This window comes from Somniosus microcephalus, unplaced genomic scaffold, assembly GCF_052327205.1.
Source record: "Somniosus microcephalus isolate GS21.2 unplaced genomic scaffold, FLI_Smic_1.0 unresolved_chr9, whole genome shotgun sequence".
NCBI lineage: Eukaryota > Metazoa > Chordata > Chondrichthyes > Squaliformes > Somniosidae > Somniosus > Somniosus microcephalus.
This window is the reverse complement of record NW_028225187.1, coordinates 31,248,591-31,276,219: the sequence shown is the minus strand read 5'-3', so window position 1 is coordinate 31,276,219 and position 27,629 is coordinate 31,248,591. Positions and strand designations below refer to the sequence as shown.

Below are 27,629 nucleotides of genomic sequence, written 5' to 3'. Positions count from 1 at the left end.
TGGAAGGGGCCTCACTTTAACGTCTATTATAAAAAACGGCCAATCCGACAGTGCGGCACTCCCTCAGCACTGCACTGGAGTATCAGCTTAGTTGATTGTGCTCAAGTCCCTGTAGTGGGACCGGAATCACACGAACCTTCTGACTCAGAGGCGAGAATGCTATACACTGAGCCACGGCTGACACGAGTTGAGTAAGCGTAACAATGGATGTTGAGCAAAGTGGGGTAATTGGAGTGGAGGTACAGATTAACCATCATATAATTGAATGACAGAGCAGCGTCGAAGGGCTGAATGGCCTACTCCTGTTGGTATGTTCCTATCATCAGTTAACTCATCTTTAATCGATTCAGAATCACAAGTATTACCTGGGTTGCAACTGATACTCGTGAAGACAATACATGACCCAGCCGCTAGCAGCAGAAAGCAGCAGGAAGCTTTTGTCGCGCCTCAGGCCACAGGAATCAGACTACTAAGGCAATGCCTGCTGCTGCAAACCTTGCAAATATAATTGCAAAAGGGTCAATGGTCAATGCAGATGTGTCTGTATTTCATTGTTCAACATGTAGAACCTGGGACTTTTGTCCAGCTAGGATTCAATAGGGTGAATGTTTCAAGCATTCAGTTAGGCCAATATTTCCAAAAAGTGGGTTTCATGTGCTGTGCAACAAATAAATCATGGGGCCTATTATATGCTCAAGAATGAACAACTTGAGGTTAACTTCACATATTTTAAGCTCTACCTCATTAATCTGTGGAAGTAGCTGTGACCAACATGGTCCCACAACTGATGTCAAGTTACTAAAATAGATGAGATTCTGGTGAAAGAGTCGGTGGTACATTAAAGATGCAAACCCTGTTGTTTGTTCCTGTTTGCTGGGCTTGTGATCCAGTGGTTAACAAGCCAATAGAGCGCTGACGTCAGCATCTCACAGGAAGGCAGCCTCAATGTCCTGTGGCCATAAAGAGTCATTTCTGTCTAAATTCCAATAAACAGCATCAGAAATTAATTTTAAAGATGCAGCATTTTAAATTTCCTTGCCAAACACCCTTAAGCCGTCAGTTTAGGTCAAGTATAATCATAGTAAATATGTTCTCCTCAGCTTTGTTAACTCAAGTGTTGTCGTCCCGTTAATGTCTATTTTCTCCCTCACAACAGAAAATAAAAGCAGCCCTTCATCGTGAATCTGCAAAACTGAGTTGAAAAAAAAACTCCTGCCCTCTCTCTCTCTCTCTCTCTGTCACTCTCCTTCGTGGACAGCTTAATTGTTACTTTCTTACAATCTCTGTCTATCTGTCTCTCTCTGTCCCTATCTGATTGTCTTTCGCACTGACTCCCTCTCCCGCTCCGCCTCTCTCTCTCCCTCTCTCTCTCTCTCTCTCTCTCGCACTGTGGCAGTTGTTAACAAGAAGCGTGCCTGCCGCACACGAAATCATCAAGCAATGACATGGACCAAGTTTAACATCTAGCCACAGAACCCACGCACTGTAAATCTCACCGCATGTATTAAGAGCAATTTGTAAGAGTGAGTCAACTGAGCCAACTCTGATACTTGAGATGAAGCGCATAAAACATTTATTTTTTTCTAATAAACAAAACGACAACAATAAGAAACGTGCAAGCAGTTTCTGCAGGTGAGGCTAAATAATTGGTGAAATAATAAATATTGGACCGTTTAGATGTGACTAAGGTCGGCTGCAACCTTAGATGAGCAGAAAGATCCTGTTTGCCTGACTAATCAAACTTATTTCTGTTGTTCCACTAAATTCTGATTAAAACTGAAGCATGGAAATGACATTTCAATGCAGTATAATTGAATGTTTGACCTTAATAAAGTCTGAATATTAATTTACTGTGAAGCACCCTCTCACTGAATGAGTCTTATTAATCTGGTTAACGGTCAGGGGTGAGTGACGTTGATTTTCAAAGGCACTGGAAATATTTGAGATTTACTTACACAAGGTCAGAAGGCGACAGATGTGAATCATTTCGAATGCGGGGGATCCGAGAAGCAGTCCACCTCCCTCTGTGAAGACCCGCGCTTCGGATCAGCTGTTTTCAGTTCTGTTCACCTGAAAACTGATATCATAGAATCACATTCAGCCGCTGACACTGTTCGACTTCTTCATTACCAAACGCACGCACGCGCAGATCCCGAGTCGGTACTTACGGGGAATGAGGAGACAGCGGCTGGAGCGAGTTCCCCGAGAGCAGTCTGCAGCTGTATTGCTCACTGCCCATGCACCAGCCGACTGCACACTGTGATCACTGTGACTTCTGACCACATTGGAGCCAAGAGGAAATTAAACCGGACACGATGACGAATCCACCCTAACGCTGAAAAGTTACCTGAGCCCTGTCAGTTTTAAACTGAATTCTTATCAGAAGCGAACAGTTGGAATCCAGGCCGTAGTAATCTGTTCAAACTGTTTCAAATATGATTTATTCTAACCGCAGTTTATAACGTTAACAGAGAGACTGGCCTGGTCTGTGGCCCCAGGGTGAAGGCTTGTTTTTTTCACGGGCTTAGGGAAGTGGTCAACTCCCGCTCTGTGTATGTGGCCTGGTACAACGGTAGAGGGGTAAGGGAGGTGTTACACCCTGGCATGATTAACCATTTAAGTCCCGAGAGCTTAATTCCGTCAATAATGTTTAGCAAATAGGTGATTCGACTCTCAAATAACTGAAGCCCAAAACGAGGCTTAAATGGGGCATCTCCTTGAGCCACACAATATTGTTCCTCTCTCGGGCTCACTGTAGGTATCACCTACTGGTGCAGGTCTATGATTGCTGCCTCGACTGTCCTACTGCAGAATGTATATGATCAGTACTTAGACACGACTTCTAGTACAGGCCAGCTATTAGTAGCTATACTGTCCTCTTTGCACAGATCTCCGATAAATACCCAATCTATAATATTGTGGCAAACTCTAATTAGAATCTGCACAGTTCCATTGGTGTTGGTCTATGACTGGGACCGATACAGAGCTACTGGATAAGCAACCTGTAATTTACTAACCGTGCCGTTCGTTATTAGCACATATATAGCCCTAGAGGTGCCGGTCATTGCTCATTACATTGGCCCAGAATTGTAGGTCGGTTGCTTCCTGCGGGTGTAAGCCCCTGATCTGCACTAACCTAGCGCGCCAGCGGTTGAGTCGTGAGATTCCGATCCGGGTCCTGGTCAAACTGCCGGCGCACAGTGCTTGCGTATCCCAGGGGCACAGTTAGTTTGAAGCGTCCCCTGGGATTACGTGGGCCATGAGCAGCCAATTGGAGCAGGGAATGCTCCATTCATAAGTCTTGACAGGAAGTGCTACGGCCCCAAAATAGCACTAAACAAACTATAAATGACAAGGAATAACTATTTATAAACAATAATAGAAATTTTTGAAAAAAATATTTTTTTATTCTAACGGGACTAATAATCAACTTACCTAGCTGTAAAGTATTTAAAAATAATAAACCTGTGGAAAAAAATGTTTTAATTTAATTAATTCACCATTTACCTTGTAAGAAGCAGACCTTACGCCTGCTTTTTGTATTTCTAAATTCTGCAGACTTACCCTCACGGAAAAACCTGTAAGAAAAACGTAAGTTAGATGCGCACACGCAGCCTCCCCCGCGCACGTGACCTCTGAACCCCTGCTTTCAGTGGAAAGGAAGTGCCGGTTTCCCGCGAATGCGCAGTGCATGCTGGAAACCGGCACTTCCATCGGCCTTACTGGTGAGTACCCCGTGCGTACTCACCCATGGAGACCCGAATTTCTGGGCCAATATCTGTCCTTTTGCTACAGGTCTATGACTAGTGCCTATAATGTCCGACTGCTGCAGGTCTCTAATCATTATCTATACTGTCCTATTGGTACAGGCCTTTGATTAATAACTTAACTGTCATACTGGCTCAGATATTTTAATGACTGTTTATATTGTCCTAGTGCTGCGGATCTTTGATTAGTGAGTATACTGTCCTTTTGTTACAGGAACATTTTTCAAACTTTATACTCCTACTCGTACAGGCCTATGTTGATTACATATACTTGCCGACTGAAAGAGTTCTATGGTTGGTACCTGTTCTGCCCTCGCAACGCGATTCTATGCAGAGCTAGACAGATAGCGAACAACTCGATATCTTCCAATAAAATCACAAGGCTTGACTTTTCTTGTAACATTTTACTGAACGATTCTAATTGTAAAACTGAAATACAACACAGAAATGGAAGCACACATTAGTATACAGGCGCACAACTGATATGTATACACAGATTTAGGTACGCCTGAGCAACACAGTACATTTAGTAAACTGGGAGGCATTCTCTTTAAATTAGCCCTGTACATAGTGTATGAAAATACAGCTACTAGTTAATCAGCTAGGCAGAGAAAAGTTACAACTAAACATTTTCTACAACATACAGTGCACATTAATCATCCATAGCATTCTAAAATACTTACAGACAAACAATTTCCAAGACTCAAGCATGGGGACAATACAACTGCCCGGAGCCTGTGCTGCTGTAGGAGCACCGTGGTGTAGGTCTGTGTCCCAGCGAGGACTCCACGAGGACTACGTAGCAGTCCTGTGGGGAGCGTGATGACCTCATCACGCTCGGTAGCGTTGTCCGCGCTTGGGGCGTCACGTGATGCGCGTGGTCGCGTTTCTGGCCGTGGAGGCCGAAGTCGGGAGCGGGAGCTGGAGGCCAGGCTGAGCCGATGCTTGCCGCGGGAGCGGAAGATCGCGTCGCTCCCGGCGGCTGGTAGATGCGGCCAAAGACGCTAGGCCGGGCTGTGCCGGCAGCCTTTCTGGAAGGCCGAGTCGGGCCGGCAGCCGCCTCACGCACGTCACGTCGTACGTGCCGTGACGTCAGCACGCTACGTTGTACGTGACGTGACGTCAGCACGCTAAGGCGCGTCTTAAAGGGGCAATGGCCCTAAAAGGTAAGTTAAAGGGGCAACGGCCCCAACAGGTAGGTTATACATATATAAGTAAGTTAAATACATACAGTGAGGTTAAGTTAGAGGGAGAGGCAGCACACTCCCCGCTTGGTACAATTCCATTGTACCACTACAGATACAAAATAAACCTGAAGAAAACGTCCTTTGGCTGCAACATACTCAGAGTTCGTTCTCTAGGTTACTTCAGAAAGGAGGATCTCTGAGACTGGCCTCAGAAACACTTTGATAGGCCCCTCCTTGACAATCTTCACCTCCACCTTGCGGACCCTCTTGTCCCTGGTCGGCAGAGTTTTGACAACCAGGCCCACTGGCCATTCATTTCTGCGTGCTTGGCTGTCTTTCAGCAAGACAACGTCTCTCACTTTGACGTTTGGCTTGTCTTCTGTCCATTTCCTACGGCTCTGTAGGGTGGACAAATACTCTCCTCTTTGCTTGGGGAATGTCTGTCCCTCTTCAAGACATTTGAATTCCTCCTTGAAGACATCATGCTGGACAGAGCGAATGATCACACCTTTGGCTTGTGATGGCTCACTTGTGCTGGATACTTCTTTAGAACATTTCCATCCTTTGCGTTCTATGTTGTCCGAATTCCCCTTGAAGGATGCTGCTACATGAATGAGTCGAGCTGTGGTTCGGCAGAGTGTTCTCCAGCTTGAGAATCGCTCGAAGCTTTGTGAGCCCAACTGAGATTCTGAGGCTTTGGTGACCAGGGTCGTAACTTCAGGCCGAATCTCGGTATCAGCTTCAGGCTCCACAAGGGTGAAGGGATTGGACTCAGGAGTCTCCTCTGTGTTGACATTAGACAGGAAAGAGGGGCCCGAGAACCAACTGCTTTGCTGTAGGTGTGCTGCTGGTATAGACCTGGTAGCATGGTCTGCAGGGTTCAGGTCCGTGGGGACATAGCACCACTGGTCAGGGTGAGTGGATCGTCTGATACGAGTCACCCAGTTGGAAACATACACGTAAAACCTTCTTGTGGAGTTGTGGATGTAACCAAGTACAATCTTGCTGTCCGTGAAGAACTTGACGGCGCCCACATCGATGTCAATCTTGTCTCTGATCAACTGTAGGTTCCATTTTGCTTCTTTTTCAGGGAGGAGTGGAGCATCCCACTCACTCTGATCCGATGAGAGTTCCCGTACAAATGCTTTTCCTTGCATTGTTATGGGAGCTACGAACCCCAAAGGGTTGTACAAACTGTTGACTGTGGACAGGATGTCTCTCCGTGTGAATGGCCTTTCTTCACGGGACACCAGGAATGTGACGCTGTCTGTTTCCAGGTTCCAGGAGAGCCCCAGGCTCCGTTGAAGGGGGGGAGGATCCACTCCAAGGTGCAAATCCTTCAGATCCTTGGCACGGTCCTCTGCAGGGAAGGCTTCCATCACCTGTCCACTGTTCGATGCTACCTTGTGTAGTCTCAGGTTGGGCTCTTTCCATGACCAACAACTTTCAGGACGGCCATCTAACTCCAGAAGGCCCGAACTCAACAACTCTCGGCGGATAAGGCACCCAGCGAGGTCCTGTGTACCCTGTGGCTCGGGTGAGGACTGCTTGGCTGGATTGGCCGAGTGCTGTGGAGGTCTCTGTAGGTAAGTCTTGCTTGTTTCTTCTCCTTTAAGCTCAGTGTCTCCAAAAACAGGCTGTTTGCTACTGTGTTGAGTAGCTGGTTCTGCGTTGAGATAGTTGGATGTTTCCTTGGAGAACAATTTGGAGTGTTGTTGGACACACTCACTTGTACGTTGCACTGGACTGAGGGGCTGTCCCAGAACATATGTTTCCTGGCTGGGCTCCCCGCCTTCGTTCTCCTCACCTTCTTCATAAGCTGCGGCTTTAGCTTTAGCGACAGCGGCAGCTCTCTGGCTTTGGAGAATGTGGAGACTGGCAGCGAGGTCAGCTCTCTGCTTCATAACCCTAGCTTCTTTTTCAGCAAGGGCCAATTGAGCCTGGGCAGCTTTTGCCTTGGCACGTGCTTTGGCGGCTGCAGAAGCTGTCGATGACGACGGTCTGCTGGACTGCCGAGATGATCTAGTAGATACTTTAGAGGACTGTGCTGTCTGCTTCATCACACTAGCGTCGAGGTCAGCTCTCTGCTTCATCACACTAGCGTCGAGGTCGGCTCTCTGCTTCATAAGGTCAGCTTTCTGCTTCATCATACTAGCTTCGAGGTCGGCTCTCTGCTTCATAAGGTCAGCTTCTTTTTCAGCGAAGGACAATTGAGCCTGGGCAGCTTTTGCCTTGGCACGTGCTTTGGCGGCTGCAGAAGCTGTCGATGACGACGGTCTGCTGGACCGCCGAGATGACCTAGGGGATACTTTAGAGGGCTGTGACTTGGCATCGTTTGCTAGGAGAGGCTCATGCTTCTCGCTTGACTGGTCGACGTCCTCTAGGGTATATTGTTTTCCTGAGCGTAGACTCATGGTAGCTGAGTGGTATCTTCCTGCGCTTGAGCCCGCTGTGCTGTTGTCTTTTTACTGTTCTGCCCTCGCAACGCGATTCTATGCAGAGCTAGACAGATAGCGAACAACTCGATATCTTCCAATAAAATCACAAGGCTTGACTTTTCTTGTAACACTTTACTGAACGATTCTAATTGTAAAACTGAAATACAACACAGAAATGGAAGCACACATTAGTATACAGGCGCATAACTGATATGTATACACAGATTTAGGTACGCCTGAGCAACACAGTACATTTAGTAAACTGGGAGGCATTCTCTTTAAATTAGCCCTGTACATAGTGTATGAAAATACAGCTACTAGTTAATCAGCTAGGCAGAGAAAAGTTACAACTAAACATTTTCTACAACATACAGTGCACATTAATCATCCATAGCATTCTAAAATACTTACAGACAAACAATTTCCAAGACTCAAGCATGGGGACAATACAACTGCCCGGAGCCTGTGCTGCTGTAGGAGCACCGTGGTGTAGGTCTGTGTCCCAGCGAGGACTCCACGAGGACTACGTAGCAGTCCTGTGGGGAGCGTGATGACCTCATCACGCTCGGTAGCGTTGTCCGCGCTTGGGGCGTCACGTGATGCGCGTGGTCGCGTTTCTGGCCGTGGAGGCCGAAGTCGTGAGCGGGAGCTGGAGGCCAGGCTGAGCCGATGCTTGCCGCGGGAGCGGAAGATCGCGTCGCTCCCGGCGGCTGGTAGATGCGGCCAAAGACGCTAGGCCGGGCTGTGCCGGCAGCCTTTCTGGAAGGCCGAGTCGGGCCGGCAGCCGCCTCACGCACGTCACGTCGTACGTGCCGTGACGTCAGCACGCTACGTTGTACGTGACGTGACGTCAGCACGCTAAGGCGCGTCTTAAAGGGGCAATGGCCCTAAAAGGTAAGTTAAAGGGGCAACGGCCCCAACAGGTAGGTTATACATATATAAGTAAGTTAAATACATACAGTGAGGTTAAGTTAGAGGGAGAGGCAGCACAGTACCTGTACGATTCTACTGATAAAATCTATCATTGGAACTAAAACTGTCCTATTGATGCATGCCTTTGATTATTTGTTAGACTGAGGATGAAGAAACAGACAGATATTTAGATAGGTCGTAAGTCAAACACAGAGAGTTAGTTCGATAGGTAGATTAAAGCAGACTGAGAATGCGCTATATAAATATATGGAATGCCCATAAGAAACTAACAAATTTTTTGTTATTACATTCTCTAATTTTCCGAAAAAGTAATTAATCATTTTGGAGCCATCTTCAGAATTAATTGTTACCATATTCATATTGTGCTGCATTCAAGAATACTTATTGATTAAAATAAATATATATATTTTAAATATGCACCGGAATATGAGTGAAAGACACCAGAAATACATTTTTCCTCCCCTGTCCTACCCAATCATTGGGAGAGAGTCTCCAGTGAAACACCGGCAGAAAGGCATGGTCATTGCCCAGTTTCAAACTAAAGCCACTTTATTTGTGCATTGAATTAGCAGAAGGTTTGGTTGAAATCCTAGTGAATAGACTTACACTTATGTCTCAATCTGTGAACAACAGGGAATATTTCTTAACATTATATTTATTATTCAGCGATAAAAAGTTATTGTCGAAGCACGATAAAATATAAAAAGACGGTAATAATCATGATGAATGGGCATCTACATGGCAAGCGAATTTTAACATAGTTAGTTTGTGAATTTTGGTAGAAGGAATGAGGAAGCACTTTATCCTCGCAAAATAAGAATCTAAATGTGGCAGAGGAGCAAAGGTATCCAGGGGTACACATTCACAAATCATTAAAATTAGTAACGCAATTTGACAAGGCCCGAAAAATGCTACCAATGTATTGGAGTGCATTTCTAGAGGAAATGCATTGAAAAGCAGAGAAGCCATGTTAAATTTGTATAGAAACGTAGTTGGGCCACATTAAAGTATTGTGTACACTTGTGGTCTCCATTTTAGAGGCGGTTCAATGCAGCTCCACTAGATTGATTCCCGGGATGAGAGGGTTGTCCGATGAGGAGAGATTGAGTAGATTGAGACCATAAGCACTGGATTTTAGAAGAATGAGGGGTGAGCTCATTGAAACATAAGATTCAGAGGGGGATTTGCAGGTTATATGCTGACAGGCTGTATCCCCTGGCTGGAGAGTCTATAACTAGGGGGCATAGTCTCAAGATATGGGTCAGCGATGAGGAGAAATGTCTTCACTCAGAGGTTAGTTACTCTTTGGAATTCTCTTTCCCAATTAGCTGTGCATGCAGAATCGTTCAGTACATTCAAGGCTGAGATAAGATTGATTTTTGGATTCTAGTGCAAACAAGTGCAGTTAAGTTTGAAGATCAGCCATGATCTTATTGAATGCAAGAGCAGCCTCGAGGCTCCATATGGTCTACTCCTGCTCCTACTTCTTATGTTCTTTATTGTTATATATTACAAAATGCATAGAGGAAAAAGAGACGGTAAAACGTATTGAGGAGCATTGTACCAGAAATGAAACGTCTTAACTCTCAAGATATAACTAATAGATCGGGATTCTTTTCTGTAGAAAACAGAGGTCTGAGGGGAGAACGAGTAGAGTTATTTTAAATTATGAAGGGGTTTGATAGGGTAGGCATAGAGAAGAGGAGTCCACTTATAGAAATTCCAGAGGTTTAGGTGGTGGAGGCTAACAACACAGATATCTTAAAGGGTAATCTAGATAAGTACATATGAGGGAAAGGAATTAAAGGAGATATTGATAGGATTAGACGAAAGAAGGTGAGAAGAGTCTCGTGTGCATCATAAACACAAGCACAGACCTGTTGGTCAGAATGGCCGGTTACTGTGCTTTAAATTCTGTGTAATTTTTAAAATCCCATCATATCATGTAGCAATACAAAACGCTATGTCTTATGCATTTGGCACTAATATATGGTGAGGTAGAGTTCAGACTTTACCGCCAGAATGTGGATGGAAGATTTGGCAAGAGGGATACCGGTAACGGAATGGCCTGATGTTTAAAGGCTGAAAGAAAGCAAAATTCGATGGGTTTTGCAAGTAACAAGCCATCCTCCCCGCCAGATGTATTATCCTGCGCTCTGCCCCTCGAATGCTAAACCCCAAGGTGATGAAGATTAAGCAGTAACCAGTTACTCTATACACAGTTTATTTGTGGCAGTCAGATAGATTGGAATTTGGGCGAGGATGGGAAATGTATGATATCAATCAAGGCTCCCATTGTACATCATGCCCGCTTTTCCTTTATTCAAAATAATGGAAAAGTAAATAGGCCGTGGGGTTATACAAGCGGTCAATTTGATAGCATTCATTTTACAACATTATTAAAGAAAAAATTGACCCTGGAAATTGCTACAGGTTTTCTCCCACCTTCGGCCATTTGCATAATTTCTCCAGAAGATCTACTGATCTCCCTCTGCAGTTACGGAAGCATTCAAGAACACTGGCAGAATATTAGAGCAAGAGCCCCAACACGCCCGTTAGTTAATTGCATTTTAACATGGATAAAATGGGTATACATTCTGATGTAATGGTCTTACAAACAGTATAGTCTTGCAGGTAGCACCACCAAAGCCAGAGGTAGGAGCCCTCTGCAAAATATAAGCTGCAGAGATATAAAGTCCTGTCAGAGTAAAACATACGTATAAATTGAATGGCTGGCGGGCACGAACTCTGTGCCTAGAAGGCCTTGCACAAGGAACAATGGCCTAACCTGCCTTCAGACTAAAGTCCCTGAGGGCAGGTAATTTGCGCAGAGCACAAGTTGATTGCCGTTGCCTCCATTCTGTTTTCTTTGTTGTTTCTATGCTTGTTAATCCTGCTTTGCTCTTATTTCCGTGGAAAGTTTTCGTAGACACAGCCTTCTTCCATTGGGCCTCCTTCCAAACTAGCTTCAGTGTTTGCACGGTTAACTATGGCGTATGTGACACAATAGTCGTTGGGACCATTCTTGTTAGCCTGGAATTAATGAACAGGAAGCTGAAATTGGTCTCAGGCGGTGGTGCACAGCTGGCGAGGTAGAATCAGTAGTTATTTCAGTGGAAGGGAAGTCGGGAGAGATGGATAATGGATGGCCAATTCAATATCGCCCGATTTTCAGTGTGTTCAAAACTACTGACAATTAACTGGCTGAGGTCACACAAAAATACACTTATGATTCCTCTCTGAATTTATTTTATAGCAAAAAAATTAAAGAAAATGGTTGGAATGAAACGAGCAATGAATAAACCAACGACTAAATTTAAACAAGGGATGATAATTTTTTATTCATTCACAGGATGTGGGCATCACTGGCAAGGCCCGCATTTATTGCTCCTCCCTAATTGCCTTGGAGAAGGTGGTGGTGAGCCGCCTTCTTGGAATGCTGCATCTGTGTGGTGAAGGTTATCCCACAGTGCTGTTAGACAGGGAGTTCCAGGAGTTTGACCCAGCGACGATGAAGGAATGGCAATGTACTTCCAAGTCAGGATGGTGTGTGACTTGGAGGGGAAGGTGTTACCATAGGGGTAACATCTTTTCGTAATGGTTTGTTGCAATTGCGCCACTTGCTCGGCCATTTCAGGGGCAGTTAACTGTCAACCACATTGGCAGTGGGTCTGGAGTCACATATAGGGTAGACCAGGTAAGGACAGCCAATTTCCTTCCTGGAGGACATTAGTTGGGTTTTACAACAACCTGAGAGTGTCGTGGTCGCCTTTACTGTTATCAGCTTTTTATCCCAGATTTATTTATTTAACTGAGTTTACATTCCCCAGCTGCCGGTGGTGGGATTTGAATTCATTTCTTCGGATCATTAGTCGAAGCCTCTGGATTATTAGTCCAGTTATGTCACCACTAAGCTACTGCACCCATGATTGCAATGAACTTTCGGGGGAATGAATCTACAATTGTCTTTACCATTTTGTAAACAACTGGTAACTGAATTTTTAAAATAATCGTCGGGAATTAAATTACTATTCACTGGCTACTTGAGTGGGGTGGAGACAATATATTCAGTTTAGTGATGACCTTTGCAGACAGAATGATGTGGATATTAGAAATTGGGTCAAGGCTTAAAACTTGCAGTGATCGGAACCGCCGGATTCTACTTTTAATTCAAATCAATGCAAATTAAATGTGTGCGTTTTCTATTCTGCGTGAAAGATCCTGATTGCCTCTATTAAGCCCAAGAAGCAAGCAGAATATCTGCCCCAATGATAGAGAATAATAGACATCAGGTTTAAAATTGCTTTTGGGCAGTGTGGGACCATAACGGGTGACAGCGAATGTGCTGCTCGGTTCACAGTCCAAACGACTATCTTTTCAATAAGGGTGTGTGTATCAATCGGGCCATTGCTATAACTGATGGCTGACACTTTACTTTGCGAAGGTAAGTTAGAAATCTACCCGCATTGGTCGTGGTATTTATCAGCAGCATCTTTCCCCTATAAAGATAACTTACCTGTTTCCTTCCTGAGGCGCCACCATCATTACCTGTAAATAAAGGAGACGCATTATAAATGAAACAATCTGGGGAAGTTGATGAACAGAATTAGATGAATCCAGCCTAATCCGGGGTCATTTTAATCTCACCTACCCTGCCGGTAAACTGAAGGGATCGGGACAATTTCTGGGTTTATCCCCAGTGGATTTTCTCTCCATTGTAGTAGGAGGGTAAAAATGGGTGCGATTGAGAACCGCATTTCACCAGACCCTGTCCATTTTCGGCCAGGCTGAGTAAGGTAAAAATTACATGTGCTAATAACATCTACGTGATATTTCATAAGAAACATAAGCAATAGGAGCAAGAGTAGGCCATTCGGTCCCTCGAACCAGCACCACCATTCAATAAGATCATTTCTCATCTGATATTGCCCTCAACGCCACTTTCCCATCCGCTCCTCAAAACCCTTCGCTCCCCTGTAGCTCACATATATGTCTATCTCCGCCTTGAATACAATCAATGACTCCGCCTCCACAGCTCACTGGGGTAGAGAATTCCAAAGATTCACGAACCTCAGAGAAGAAATTACTCCTCATCGCCATTTTAAATGGGCGATCCCTTATCCTGAGACTGTGCCCCCTACTTCTAGATTACCCCACGAGGGGAAACATCCTCCCTAAATCTACCCTGTCAGGCTCCCTCAGAATCTTATATGTTTCAATAGGATCACCTCTCATTCTTCTAAACTCCAATGTGTATGGGCCCATCCTGCTCAACGTTTCTTCAGAAGACAATCGCTTCATCTCAGGAATTAGCCTAGTGAACCCTCTCTGAACTATCTCCAATGCAGGTATATCCCGCCTGAAATAAGGAGACCAAAACTGCATGCAGTACTCCAGTTGTAGCAAGATTTCCCTACTTTAATGCTCCACCCCCTGGCAATAAAGGACAACATTCCATTTGCCTTCCTAATTACTTTCTGTACCTGAATGCTAACCTTTTGTGTTTCAAATACGAGGACACCCAGATCCCTCTGTATGGCAGGATTAAATAGTCTCCCTCCATTTAAATAATAATTTGTTGTTTTAATTTTCTTACCAAAGTTGATAATCTCACATTTTCCCACATTAATCTTCATCTGCGATATTTTTGCCCACTTACTTAACATATCTATATTTGCAAACTAATTGTGTACTCCTCACAATTTGTTTCCCACCTATCTTTGTATCATCAGCAAATTTGGCCCGGTCATTACTATAGAGTGTAAATAGTTGAGGCCCCAGCACTGATTCTTGTGGCACCCCACAAGTTAAAGTTTGCCAACTGGAAAATGACCCATTTATCCCGGCTTTTCATTTTTCTGTTAGTTATCCTATCCACTATCCATGCTAATATATTACTCCCAACCCCATGAGCTCTTATCTTGTGCAGTAACCTTTTATGTGGCACCTTATCGAATGCCTTCTGGAAATTCAAATACACCACATCTAATGGTTCCCCTTTATCCACCCTGCTCGTTACATCCTCAAAGAACTCTGGTAAATTTGTCAAGCACAATTTCCCTTCCATAAAACCATGTTCACTCTGCTTGTTTGCATTAGGATTTTCTAAATGTCCTGCTATGACTTCCTTAATAATGGATTCCCGCATTTTCCCAATGACAGATGTTAGGCTAACTGGCCTATAGTTTCCTGCTTTTTGCCTCCCTCCTTTCTTTAATAGAAGTGCTACATTTGCGGTTCTCCAAGGCACTGGGAGCTCGCCAGAATCCATGGAATTTTGGTCGATTACAAACAACGCATCCAGTATCTCTGGAGCCTCTTCTTTTAAGACCCTTGAAAGTAGGCCATCAGGTCCAGGGCAATTGTCAGTCTTTAGTCTCATTAATTTGCCTCGCAGTTTTTCTCTAGTGATAGTCATTGATTTAGAAAACATAGTGAATTGAAAATTAGTAGCAGGAGTAGGCCATTCATCCCTTTGAGCCTGCTCGCCATTCAATGTGATCATGGCTGATTATCTATTTCAATATCATATTCGCGCTCTCTACTCATACCCCTTGATGCCTTTTGTGTCTGGAAATCTAGCTATCTCCTTCTAAAAATATATTCAGTTATTTGGCCTCGACAGCCATCTGTGGTAGAGAATTACATAGGTTCACCACCCTCTGAGTGAAGAAATTTCTCCTCATCTCAGTCCTAAATGTCCTACCCCGCATCCTGAGACTGTGACCCATCGTTCTAGACCCCACCCGCCCAGCCAGGGAAACATCCTCCCTGCATCCCGTCTGTCTAGCACTGTCAGAATTTTATACGTTTCAATGAGATCCCCTCTCATTCTTCTAAACTCTAGTGAATACAGGCCTAGTCGACCAAATCTCTGCTCATCCGACAGTCCTGCCTTCCCAGGAATCAGACTGGTGAACATTCGCTGCACTCCCTCTGTGGCAAGTTTATCCTTTCTTAGGTGAGGAGACCAAAAATGCACAAGGTCTCACCAAGGCCACGTATAATGTAGTAAGGTTTCATTTTCCCTCTACTTAAGTCATCTTGCAATGGAGGCCAACATATAATTTGCCATCCTAACTGCTTGCTGCACCTCCATGTTTGCTTTCAGTGACTGGTGTACAGGGACGGCCAGGTCCTTCTGTAATTCAGCATTTCCCAATCTATCAACATTTAAATAATATTCAGCCGTTCTGTTTTTTGTACCGAAATGGATAACTTCACATTTATCCACGTTATACTGCATCTGCCATGTATTTGCCCATTCACTCAACTTCTCCAAATCACCTTGAAGCCTCTTTGCATCCTCCTCACAACTCACAATCCCACCTGGTTTCGTGACGTCAGCAAACTTGGAAATATTACATTTGGTACCCTCACCTAAATTACTGATATATATTGTGAACATAGCCCTTGATTACCAATTATTATTGTGATGCTTTTAGTGTATTCAAAGTCTCTGCCATTTCCCTGTTTCCCATTATTAATTCCCCAGTCCCATCCTCTAAGTGACCAACGTTTACTTTAGCTATTCTCTTCCCATTTATATACATGTAGAAGCTCTTACTGTCTGTTTCTTTATATTTTGTGCTAGTTTCCTTTCATAATCTATTTCTTCCTCTTTATTAGTTTTTTATTCATCCTGTGCCGAATTCGAAAAATCTCCCAATCCTCTGACCTACCACTAATTTTTGCAACATTATCTGCCTTTTCTTTCAATTTGATACCGTCTTTAACTTCTTTAGTTAGCCACAGATGTTCATCCTTCTCGTAGAGTCTGCCTTTGACGCTGGAATAAATCTTTGCTGAGAGTTACGAAAAATATCCTTAAATACCTGTCACTGATTTTCTACCGTCTTACTCATTAATCTATTTTCCCAGTCTACGTTAGCCAACTCTGCCTTCATACCTTTGTAACTGCCTTTATTTAAGTTTAGGACACTAGTTTCAGACCCAAGTTTCTCACCCTCAAACTGAATTAGAAATTCATCATGCTATGATCACTGTTCCCTAGAGAATCCTTTACCATGAGATCATGAATTAATCCTGCCTCATTACATATTGCCAGGTCTAAAATAGCCTTCTCCCTGGTTGATTCCACAGCGTATTGTTCTAGCAAAACATCCTGAATCCATTCTATGAACTCGTCCTCAAGGCTAACCTTGTCAATTCGATTTGTTCAATCTATATAAAGATTAAAATTGCCCATGATTATCACAGTATATTTCTTACAAGCCAATATTATTTCAAGATTTATACTCTGTCCTACAGTGTAGGTACTTTTACGAGGCCTATAGATTGCTCCCTCTAGTGACTTATTTCACTTATTATTTCTTCTCTCCGTTTAAACTATATCTACATCTTGATTTCCTGAGGCAATATCATTTCTCGTCACTGCACTGATATCATCCTTTATTAAAAGAGCTACCCAACTCCTTTTGCTTTCTGCCTATTCTTCCGAAATGTCAAATACCCCTGAATATTCAGTTCCCAGCCTTGGTCACCTTGCAACCCCGTCTCTGTAATGGCTTTCAGATCACACACATTTATTTCTCTTCATGCCGCCAACTCATCTATCTTGTTACGAATGCTGTGTGCATTCAGATAAATAACTTTTATTTATTTTATACCATTTTTACCGACTCTGAATCTATGTGTAGTTGCACGTTTATGTTTGTATGCTCTATCTCCTCCTGTCACTCTCTAGTTATCATTAACCCTATCGCTACCTTGCACTATTACCTTCTACCTTCTCTTTGACTTTCGAAGTTCCCCTTCACCTGATTCCCAACCCCCACTATTTAGTTTACAGTCCATGTGCCTCATTCCCACTATACCAAGCACAGGAATATCCCAACATTATCTAGAACTGTAATTATCATCTCCCTTAGCAACAGCAGCGAACAATTCACAGAATTTACCACAGTCTCGTGACTTTCTGATAGTGACCTCCGAATACACTAAATTGGCAGCATTTCCGGTAATATCTAAACAGAAACAAAAAGAGAAAACAAGTCAAAAACGAGGGATTAATATATAGATGATAGAGAGACGATAGATATATATAGAGAAATAGGGAGGAAGACACGGGGAGATAGATAGAAAGATATAGATATTTGGAAAATAGATATAAAGATAGATAGATACATAGATAGAAACATATTGATGGATAAATGGATAGCCATTTACAAAGGTAGACTGATTGATTGCTTGATATAAATTAATTGATAGCGATAATGAATTGAGACAACCGTATTAGTATCCATAATATGAATATAGTGCATGGGAATAGATCATGTCTTTTCCATCAGTTTAATAAGGATGATATATAACCATTAATTGAATAGCATTGATTTAAATGTCCAAGAATGGATGATGTTTGCCACCAAAAGTACACATTATTTGCCTTCAAATGTATCGATCGACTTATATTAAGCATTTGTTATCGTCATTGCAGTTTATGGCAACATTAATAGTCCGGCCAGTTATGATGTTATCAAAAAACCAGAACAGGGGAGTTTGTGTGCAGGTTCTAAGGATACTAATCCCGAGAGATGGAACTTACAAAGAGCCTATAGTGATTTTTTCTTTTACAAATACTGGTACTGTGGTGTCAGTCCTATAATGCATCAATCGATTCAGGCTCTTCCCAGATGACGTCTCACAAACTGAAGACAGACGCTACACTTACAGTAGTTAACAAGCCCTCTAGCAAAGTAACACAGCGATTCCTTACCTTCCATGGGCTTCGTGCCTTCTACTAAACTGTAGGTTACCTGATCAGAACTAGAAGCTGTAGAGAGAGAAAGAGGAAACTGCGATCAATGATAATCAAGGAAGCACTTAGATACCAGACCCATCCTACAATTCATGATTGGAAATTTACAGCTGTGTTCACTGGTTTTAAAAGCTAGCAACTATTTACCCTGATCAATACAAGCTGATCCAAAGTCCCGTGAGCAAAGTCATGAAGTGTCTTGGTCCCAAGCCATGGGGCTGGGCTGAGTCACTTGCTTATAAACAGGGTGGCGGTGAGCAGCACATTCTCTCATTCTCTCCATTCCTTTCACCCAGATAGCGGTGAGAGGTCCAGTTCCATCATTCTTTGCTTGGAAATTTGATTTGTAGTGGTTGTGAGGAGACAGGTCCCAATGTCAATTGAGTACTCAAGATATTGCTCATTATGTCTGATTATCAGTTTCTGAGATTAACACATATGGACTAGCACCCAGATGCCTTCCTATCAATCCCGGCCGATTGGGACCCACTAACTTCAGAAAAAGAAGAATGAGAAGTAGAGGAAATAATTAATTCAAAAGGAAAAGGGAATAAGGGGTAGCTTTTTGTCTTGGCGTCGGAGCAGTTAGCATCATCTGCAAAGAACGCAGACAGCTCAGTCTGCTGGGGCAACAGGCACATCCTTTACTGAACCACCTGCATTTCTTTCTATCAACATGGTTCAAATGGACCGTGCCAACGACCCCAAACTATTTCCCTTCGTATGCTCAACCCATGCGATGCTACCTGTCCAGGCAGTAAGTTATAAATCTAACTAGAGTATGCTGAATGCTTGCAGATGAAGATCTCCAATGTCCATGGTCGATTTCCACCATGTCCCGTCGCAATGTCGGCGGAATATTGGTGCAAGTCATGTGAAACGGCCGTCTCCCTAAAGTTTTCACTGAACTTCCACTGATGTGACAGTGGGTTACCAGCAGAACAAATGTTACCGTGAACAATCTACCATATTTTTCAAGTGTCAGTTCATGCTTACCAGTATTTGGGGCTGATCCCCCAACTGCATACTCGAAATTGCTCGCAGATGTTTCTTCACTCGGAGGTACAGATCTATTTTCAGTTGTCACCCTTTGCACGAAAATATTCTTAGATATTAAGGATTCATGCATCAACAACTCAAAGTTCACTTTCAACGAAATGTTACAGCATCATAGAAACATTCAGCAGTAGCTACAGAGAACATCGAACTCCGTGAAGGAGCAATCTTGCTTAGTCCCATATCCCTGGCTTTTGTCTGCAGCCCTGTAAGGTCCTCATCCTCAAAGATCCGTCCAATTAACTGCTAAAGTTATTGATGGAAATCGCTTCCACCAAATTTTCAGTTGGAGTGTTCTAGATACCGACAACTCTCTGAATGAAAAATAGTTCTCCACATCTCCCCTCAAGATCTTTTTACAATGATGTTAAATCTATGAACTCTAGTTATTGATCAAGAGGGAATATTGTTTCTCTATCTACTCTAACAAAACCTCTCGTCCTCTTGAAAATCACTATTGACTCACCCCTTAACCTTCTCTCTTCCACCTCCTAATTATCCAACCACTCCTCGTAAATAAAGTCCCTCATCCCTGGTAATATCCTGTAAACATCCTCTGTATGCTTTCTTTGCCTCTTGCATGTTTCCTGAAGTGTGATTTTATTTGTATTTGGGATGTGGGCGTCGCTGACAATGCCAGCATATACTCCCCATCGCTAATTGCCCTTGAGAAGGTGGTGGTTAGCCGCCTTCTTGAACCGCTGCAGTCCGTGCGGTGAAGGTACTCCCACAGTGCTGTTAGGGAGGGAGTTCCAGGACATTGGCCCAAGCGACGATTAAGGAGCGGCGATATACTTCTAAGGCAGAATGGTGTTTGACTTGGAGGGGAACTCGGAGGTGGTGTTCTGATGCGCCTTGTCCTTCTAGGTGGAAGAGATAGCGGGTTTCGGAGGTGCTGTCGAAGGAGCCTTGGCAAGTTGCTGCCTAGAATTGGCCAGCTGAGGTCTAACTACTGATTTCAAAAGTTCTAGCATGTTCTCTTTGCTTTTATATTCTAAGCCGATATTTAAAAAATACAAGTGTTCCCTATGCTGCTTTAACCAACTTAGCAACTTGTCCTGCCATATTTAAGAATTTGTTTATAAGCACATCAAGTCATCTCTGCTCATCCACCATTTTCAAAATCGAATCCTTTATTGTATATTGTCTTTCCAGATTAGTTCTCCAGAAGTACATCACTTCGCAGTTCTCAGGGTTGAACTCCAACTGCCATGCTTCTGCCCATTTAACCATTCCTGTCTATGTTACCCTGAAGACTACAAGTATCCTCATCACTATCTACTACCTGGCCAAGTTATGTGTCATCTGCAAGTTTACAATGTTGCCCCCTACACCTTAATCTCGGTCGCTCATTGCAATTGCAAAGAGTTATGGACCCCAAACTGACCCTTGGGGAACAGAACTGCAAAACCACCTCCCAGTCTGAGAAACATCCATCCACCACCACACTCTGCATCCTGTCACCGAGCCAATTCCCTATCCATACCGCCACGTTCCCTTAATCCCATGAGTTTACATATTTTTTAACAAGCCTCGGTCGACTGCCTTCCGAAAGTCTATATATACACAACATTTACTACACTACCTTGATCAAAAGTTTCTGTTACCTCATCAAAGAATTCAATCGAGTTTGTCAGACACGATTTGCCTTCAACAAATCCCTGTTGGATCTCCTTGATTAAACCGTGATTTCCAAATAAAAGTTTATTTTTTCCGTAATAATGGTTTCAAATAACTATGTTAGGCTGACTGGCCTGTTGATAAACTAAAAAGCAAAAACAAAAATAAGGTAATATTTAGCTCTTAAAAATTGTAACTGTCTTCAGCGGAGCTATATCAGATACTACGGGGAGAAATTCGAATTGGGCGTGGAGGAATAACTGACTGAAGTGCCCCTACCGCCCATCAATGTCCATCCAATATTCAGTTCAATTCAGGGGCGTATAAATGGTGGTAGATGCAATACCGCCTGATTTGCAACCATGCCAAAGACGATTTTCACCCTTTCAGTATAATCATGGATATAGTTATGACTGACAAATACAAATATTTTGCAGACTTACCCCTGCGGCTGTGAAACACTTGAGGAATTGTCTGGATAAAATAGGAAGAGACATATTTCAGCAAGTTGTGCAGTAAATATTGCGCTCTTCCTGGCTAGAGCTGGCTTGAGTTACCTTAAGTAATCTCCAAACAGTAAACTTTTTCGTTGATTATTAATCAGAAACTGTTGCAAACGTGCATTTAAATGAATCACTAACTAAAACAGAGGACGAATGCACAAAGAGCGTCTGGGAAACTTTAAGATGTTACCAGGCATTAGACATCCGCTATCAGATTTCACATTCTCTTACTAACCACCTGCCAGTTATTTGTCTGTCCCTCGCCAAGATGCAGACCTTTTCAAAATGGAAGAAGGTGGAAAAATACCCTCAAACCAGTAAGCTGACTTCATGATCCGAACTTATCCTGGTAATTAAGTCTTCGTTCTCCAGCCCACACTATTGGTCTCCCTCTCAAATCATTCTGTTACATTTCGAATGCTGCATCTGAATATGGAGGGGATTGAATCCCCTCACGTAACTGTCAAGCCACTCAGCTGCCCGTAAGACACTGCTCACCTTGTTTCTTTTTCCGAAGTTTGAAGGAAACCAGTGCAATCAGGGTAGCGATCAGAAAAAGTGGAAGAACGGCTGCTGTGATCGCGGTTGTGTGACTTTGTGCTGGAATCAAACAAAATTATTCCATGAATCATATAAAACCGTTCCAATCATAACAAATTCAACCTCGCACCATACGCAGAATTAATTTTTATTTTTTAATCTGCACTAAATTGATTCCCTTTCTACCCACCTCAACCCCTGCACGCTGAAACACTGATCCGTGGATTTGCAAGCTCTAGCCTCGATTATTACAATGACTTCCTTTCTGGGCTCCTGACCCCGCTGTCCACTAATTCCAACTAATCCAAACGTCCCTGTCCCACGTTAATTCTTACTCGCCATTGTTTTCATCTAGCTCCCTGTCCTCCAATGTAATAAACTTAAACTCCTGGTCCTCCTGTTCACTATATCTCTGACAAATCTCCTCCAATTTTATCTCTGTCTTTACACAGTTTAGTCAATTGATTTGTGGCCGATTGGGCATATACGCTTCCTTTGTCACACCATTAGTGAAAGTAATTTGATTCTGCTCTCTTAAACCATCTCATTAATCGCATTTACATCTCTACTACAGCCTGCTTCAAACTTCCTACAAGACCCATATTTGCAGCCAGTTTTTTGCTCACCCCTTCCAATCTCTCCCTCTCTCTCGCTTTATAACCATGGCTCTGCTTTTGACCTTATCAATTTCAAATTCTAAAGCGCTTGTGGGAAATTCTGCTAGTTTATTTCAGGTCTATTTCCATCTAGTTACGATCAATTTCTTAATCAGAAACTAGACTTATAAATGTTCACCTGAGGTGTGATGTGTCCTTTATGACGTATAAATCATACGAAATCAATATACTTTTTGCGTTGTCGAAAGAAAAGTATTTCATGAAATCAGATCAAGCTTTATGAAACTTCTACCTGGTACCATGATATCGATATAGGGCAGAGGCTGGGTAATCCGCGGCGTGTGTCTCACCTCCTGACTCCCCAAAGCCTTTCAACCATCTACAAGGCACAAGTAAGTCGTGTGACGGAATACTCTCCACTTGCCTGGATAAGTGCAGCTCCAACAACACTCAAGAAGCTCGACACCAGCCAGTACAAAGCAGCCTCCTTGATTGGCACATCATCCAACAAGTAACAAATTCACTCCCTCCACCACCAGCGTATCATGGCTGCAGTGTGCACCATCTACAAGATGCACTGCAGCAACATGCCAAGACTTCTCCGGCAGCACCTCCCAAACCCGCTACTTCTTCCACTTAGAAGGACAAGGGCAGAAGAGGCATGGGGACACCGCACCTGTAAGATCCTTTACAAATCATCTACCATCCTGATTTAGAAGTTTATCGCCGATCCTTCATCGTCACTGCGTCAAATTCCTGGAACTCCCTCCCTCACAGCACTACGGGAGTACCATCAACACACGGACAGCAACGGTTCAAGAAGGCCACTCAGCACTACCTTCTCAAGGGCAATTAGGGATAGGCAATAAATTCTGGCATTGCCAGAGATACCCACATCACATAAACGAATACAAATATATTAGCAACAACTGTCGAGAAATGGTGGTCTAAAACATATAGCCCAGAAACTACTACCTATGGTATTAAGTTTTGAGTCCTTAAATTATCCGTATTACTTCCCTCAATTTGTCAATTAAACATACTGATCGGCCTTTTTAAACCTACAAATAACTGTTGCAGTTTATAGACCAATACTTGATGGGATCAGATGACATTCTAGTTCTTTTTAGTAATTCACCTGTTTAATGTAAATGGTGCAGTGCCTCACTTCACATAGAGGAATGTCAAAGAAAATGTTACACCATCCAAGCTGATGGCACAAGCAGTGATTACCGGGCTCATCTGACTTTGAGCCACTTGTTTCGTTCTGCCTCAGGGGTACTTATAATAACCCACCTATCACTGAAACTGTAACAACATCGCTTTGCAGAGGACGTCCTGTCGCTTTGTTTGAAACACCGCAACTATAATCCCCTTGGGTGCTTTGGTTGATTTCACTGATTTGGTAATTAATTTCGGTTAGGTTGGACTCCTCACGGAAGAGTTCTTTATCCGGGTCTTTGTAGAAAATGTAAGTAATCGGGGTAGAACCGTTGAACACTGAGCAGGTTAACGACGCTGTGTCTCCTTCTATTAACTCTTTACCAGGGCTGATTGCCAGTTCCGGTTTTGACACTGGGATTCCTGCAAATTGTTAATTACATTGCTTTTGTAGAATTTGTAGCATTACTTTCAAAATGAAATAGGGTTCTCATCATAATAAAGAAGGCTCGACATATAGGTTACCACACCAATATTGGGCGCCCGTCTCCCTCTCCTACTTTAGCAGTAGGTGGAATTAATAGAGGAAAGCCTGATCCTGGAACGACAATGATTCCTACTGCCATCCACTTATGGCCACCCTACTACTTTGGCCTGGTCCTTATTCCTCCTGACTCTGCTAGTGAAAAGCAGGAACTCTGCACTATTCCAATACCATAAACATTACTCTACCTAAATGCAGTGGTATCTAACTTCACCGTTCCACCTGACAAATAATTCTACTTTCCAGCAGTCAGCTACACATAAAATGTTCACGTAAGCGCTACCCTCTCGCTTTTAGTGATAATTATACTTTACTGATCCTCCTTCCTGTCTTCGCAAACAGAGGGAATAGCTTTCCCTAATCGCCCTATCTCGCAATTGGCATGTACTAAGCACTGATGAAATAACTCTTAGGCATGGCAAACCCGGTAGTGTTAGTCCCAGTGGCTCAAGTCTATCCTGTTGAATAAAATTTCCATTCCCTGGCATCATCTGTTGAATCAGCGTTACTCGTTCTCTATGATTTTCCTGTCCTCTTTAAAAGTGATAAACAATTATCTTAAATTGTACTCACGTCTGACTGAAACTGAAACCTGATTACTCAGTTTCTTCACCTCACGGTTCAAAGTAGTTGCTTCACACCGGTAAATCCCCGAATCTTCCGGCCGAGATGCTTCCCTGATGTAATAGCTGTGGTCTGCCGCTGAATTGAGAGGTTGTCCATCTTTGTAAAATACGAGTCTCAAGGAAGAATTGGATCGAAATATTTCTACCAAACAGGCGAGTTTTATCTGTTGGCCCTCAAATAATTGAGCTCCAGAATCAGCCCGCAAAGCAGGTTCGGAGAAGAGCTCTATAAAATAGAACGAATTATGGATTTGACAGATTCCACAACTATCACAGACATTACAATTTCGGATTTGTGCAGCAAATGTTAATCTTTGGAACATTGAGTGGAAGACACATCCTGCGGGTCCTGTGAGATTAGCCCACAACACCAGAACGCGCCCCTGATCCAGAATTTTAACTCAGCTCTCTGCCGAGATGATGCTTTGCGCCCAGGCCTTAAATACTGAAGTCTCCTTCGTCATTGTTGCAGCGCCTGCAAACTTTGCGACATTCATGCTAGAAGCTCAGCAACTGACAATGCCATTCTTTGGAAATCCACTCCCAACACAGGATCGATAACTCCCACCTTGTCATCAGATTGCCTGCTCCATAGAAAATGCAAAGATAGCGTTATGATTGACCGGATCTAACGGAGTGGAAACGGAATTCCTGGGCATCAAAGGCTCACACTTTAGTGACCTCGGGCATTTTTCCTCATCCTCTTCCACCTCTACTGAAATTGGACGGGGTGAAATTTCAAATTTCGATGGGGTGCAAAACCGGTGGTCGCAGATTGGCCTCCCGTTATAAACACAGGCAAATTTCAATTCCATTGTCTGCTGATCCGCTACTGCGCTCTCAAAGTTAAATTTTACCCCCGAGTATTCAACTATCAAAGATTTCCGGGACTAGTAAGTGCTAAGGCTTTGTCTGATTAAACACCCTGCTATTCCTGACCAGGTTCTGCTGGTTTCTCATTCAGCCAGACAGAAACAGAGCAAGTATCTTTACCTTGGAGCCATGGGGTAAAATTTCCAATATCGAAACTTGCGCCAATTGTACACCACGCACGATTTTCCTGTCTGCTGAAGATGATGGGAAGCAAAAACGGGCGGGACAAATAATGGGAGGCAATTTCATAATCGCCCATTTCCACACTACTGAAGGAAGCTAATGTTACCCACTGAGATTGGGCACTGGACTTCAAACTTTGTAGCTCCTACAAATGCGGTTTTCAGCAAATGTGAGGATTGTATAAGAGCCACGTGGTGATAAGATTTGAAAAGACTGCATTCAAATTGATTTATGTCCGATAAACTTGAGGGTTAACCCTTTACCAGACCGGATCCCTCCGGTATGGTTACTTAACTATAATGCCCTGAAGAATTCTTTAAATGAAAGATGAACAATAATTAAAGCTGGATGTCCATACCTGTTACCGAAATGTAAACCTCATCACTTTTCTTTTTCACACCAAAGTCGAAAGCATTTGCTACGCACTGGTAAGTCCCTGAGTCCTTCAACGAAGCTGCCTCAGTGAGAATATATTTGTAGTATGGGGTCAAGATCAGAGCTGTGCCATTTTTGTAAAATGAATATTTTAAGCAAATATTTGACGGTATATTTTCAATAAAACAGATGAATTTTAACTGGTCTCCCTCAAGTATTTCAACTGCAGGCTCAGACCTCAGTTTAGGTTTGGTGAAGAGTTCTGTGAAAACAGAATATGGATTGATAGGTAACAGTTCCTATCACTGTGTTAAACAAATAGCAGAGATTGATAATAAGAGCAAGCCAATACCGAGAAACATAGAAACATAGAAGATAGGAGCAGGAGTTGGCATTCGGCCCCACGAGCCTTCTCCGCCATTCAATGCGATCATGGCCGATCAACCAAATTCAGTACCTGGTCACTGCTTTATCCCCATACCCCTTGATCCCTTTAGCCTTAAGAAATATATACAACTCCTTCTTGAATATATTTAATGTATTGGCCTCTACTGCCTTCTGTGGCAGAGAATTCCACAGGTTCACCACTCTCTGGGTGAAGAAATTCCTCCTCATTGCTGTCCTAAATGGCTTACCCCTTATCCTTAGAATGTGACCCCTGGTTCTGGACTGCCCGACCATCGGGAACATTCTTCCTGCATCTAGTCTGTCCAGTCCCGTCAGAATTTTATAAGTTTCAATGAGATCCCCTCTCATTCTTCTAAACTCCAGCAAGGACAAGCCCAATCGACCCAATCTCTCCTCATACGTCATTCCTGCCATCCCAGGTATCAGCCTGGTGAATCTTCGCTGAACTCCTTCCATGGCGGGTTAGGTTGATTGGCTATGATAAATTGACCCTTAGTGTTAGGGGGATTAAATGGGGATATGTTTTGGTGTAGGGGTTACGGGGATTGGGTGGGATATGTGCCGAAATGGCCTCTATCTGCACTGTGGGGTTTCTGTGATCTGTGATCCTTCCTCAGATAAGCTGACCAAAACTGCACACAATACTCAAGGTGTGGTCTCACCACGGCCCTGTATAACTGCAGCAAGACATCCTTGTTCCTGTACTCAAACCATCTCGCTACGAAGGCCAACATGCCAATTCCCTTCTTAACCACCTGCTGCACCTGCATGCTTACCTTCAGCGACTGGTGCACAAGGAAAAACAGGTCTCGTTGCACTTCCCCTTCTCCCAATCTATTGCGATTCAGATAATAATCTGCCTTCCTGTTTTTGCCACCAAAGTGGATAACCTCACATTTATCCACGTTATATTGCATCTGCCACGCTTTTGCCCAATCACCCAATCTCTCCAAATCAGCCTGGAGTTTCTTGGCATCCTCCTCATAGCACACACGCCCAGCAAGCTTTGTGTTGTCTGCA

At 43.4% G+C, this 27,629-nt stretch overlaps 2 protein-coding genes across 4 annotated transcripts in view; both read right to left on the bottom strand.

Moving 5' to 3' along the window:
* LOC147085022 (basement membrane-specific heparan sulfate proteoglycan core protein-like) overlaps positions 1-1,986 on the bottom strand; it is a 93,126-nt gene extending 91,140 nt beyond the window's left edge. The window contains exon 1 of the mRNA XM_085979403.1: positions 1,956-1,986. Within this exon, the coding sequence (XP_085835529.1) occupies positions 1,956-1,986 (31 nt within the window). The remainder of the gene's footprint in view (positions 1-1,955) is intronic.
* Positions 1,841-21,204, bottom strand: LOC147085021 (uncharacterized). 3 transcript variants are annotated; one of them, XR_015075894.1, is made up of 7 exons: positions 19,100-20,751; positions 18,062-18,118; positions 17,247-17,312; positions 12,842-12,873; positions 10,341-11,358; positions 3,508-3,578; positions 1,841-2,077 (listed from the first exon to the last, which is right to left on the bottom strand). XR_015075894.1 is itself a non-coding variant. In XM_085979730.1 (6 exons), the coding sequence occupies exons 1-6, from the start codon at positions 20,769-20,771 to the stop codon at positions 11,230-11,232; spliced, it is 381 nt and encodes a 126-aa protein (XP_085835856.1). In that variant the 5' UTR covers positions 20,772-21,204; the 3' UTR covers positions 8,857-11,229. The 3 variants fall into 3 exon arrangements, 2 of the variants coding, with proteins under 2 accessions (XP_085835856.1, XP_085835854.1); XM_085979730.1 differs by lacking the exons at positions 1,841-2,077; positions 3,508-3,578 and adding an exon at positions 20,767-21,204 and having other exon boundaries at positions 8,857-11,358; positions 19,100-19,191; XM_085979728.1 differs by lacking the exons at positions 1,841-2,077; positions 3,508-3,578 and having other exon boundaries at positions 8,857-11,358.
* Positions 21,205-27,629: the final 6,425 nt, after the last annotated feature.

Coding starts and splice junctions, on each gene's coding strand:
- LOC147085021 (XM_085979728.1), bottom strand. CDS start 19,232: ATGCATGAATCCTTAATATCTAAGAATATTTTCGTGCAAAGGGTGACA. Junction 18,119..19,099: donor GGGATCAGCCCCAAATACTG/GTAAGCATGAAC, acceptor CTCTCTCTACAG/CTTCTAGTTCTGATCAGGTA. Junction 11,359..12,841: donor GCGCCTCAGGAAGGAAACAG/GTAAGTTATCTT, acceptor CATTAATTCCAG/GCTAACAAGAATGGTCCCAA.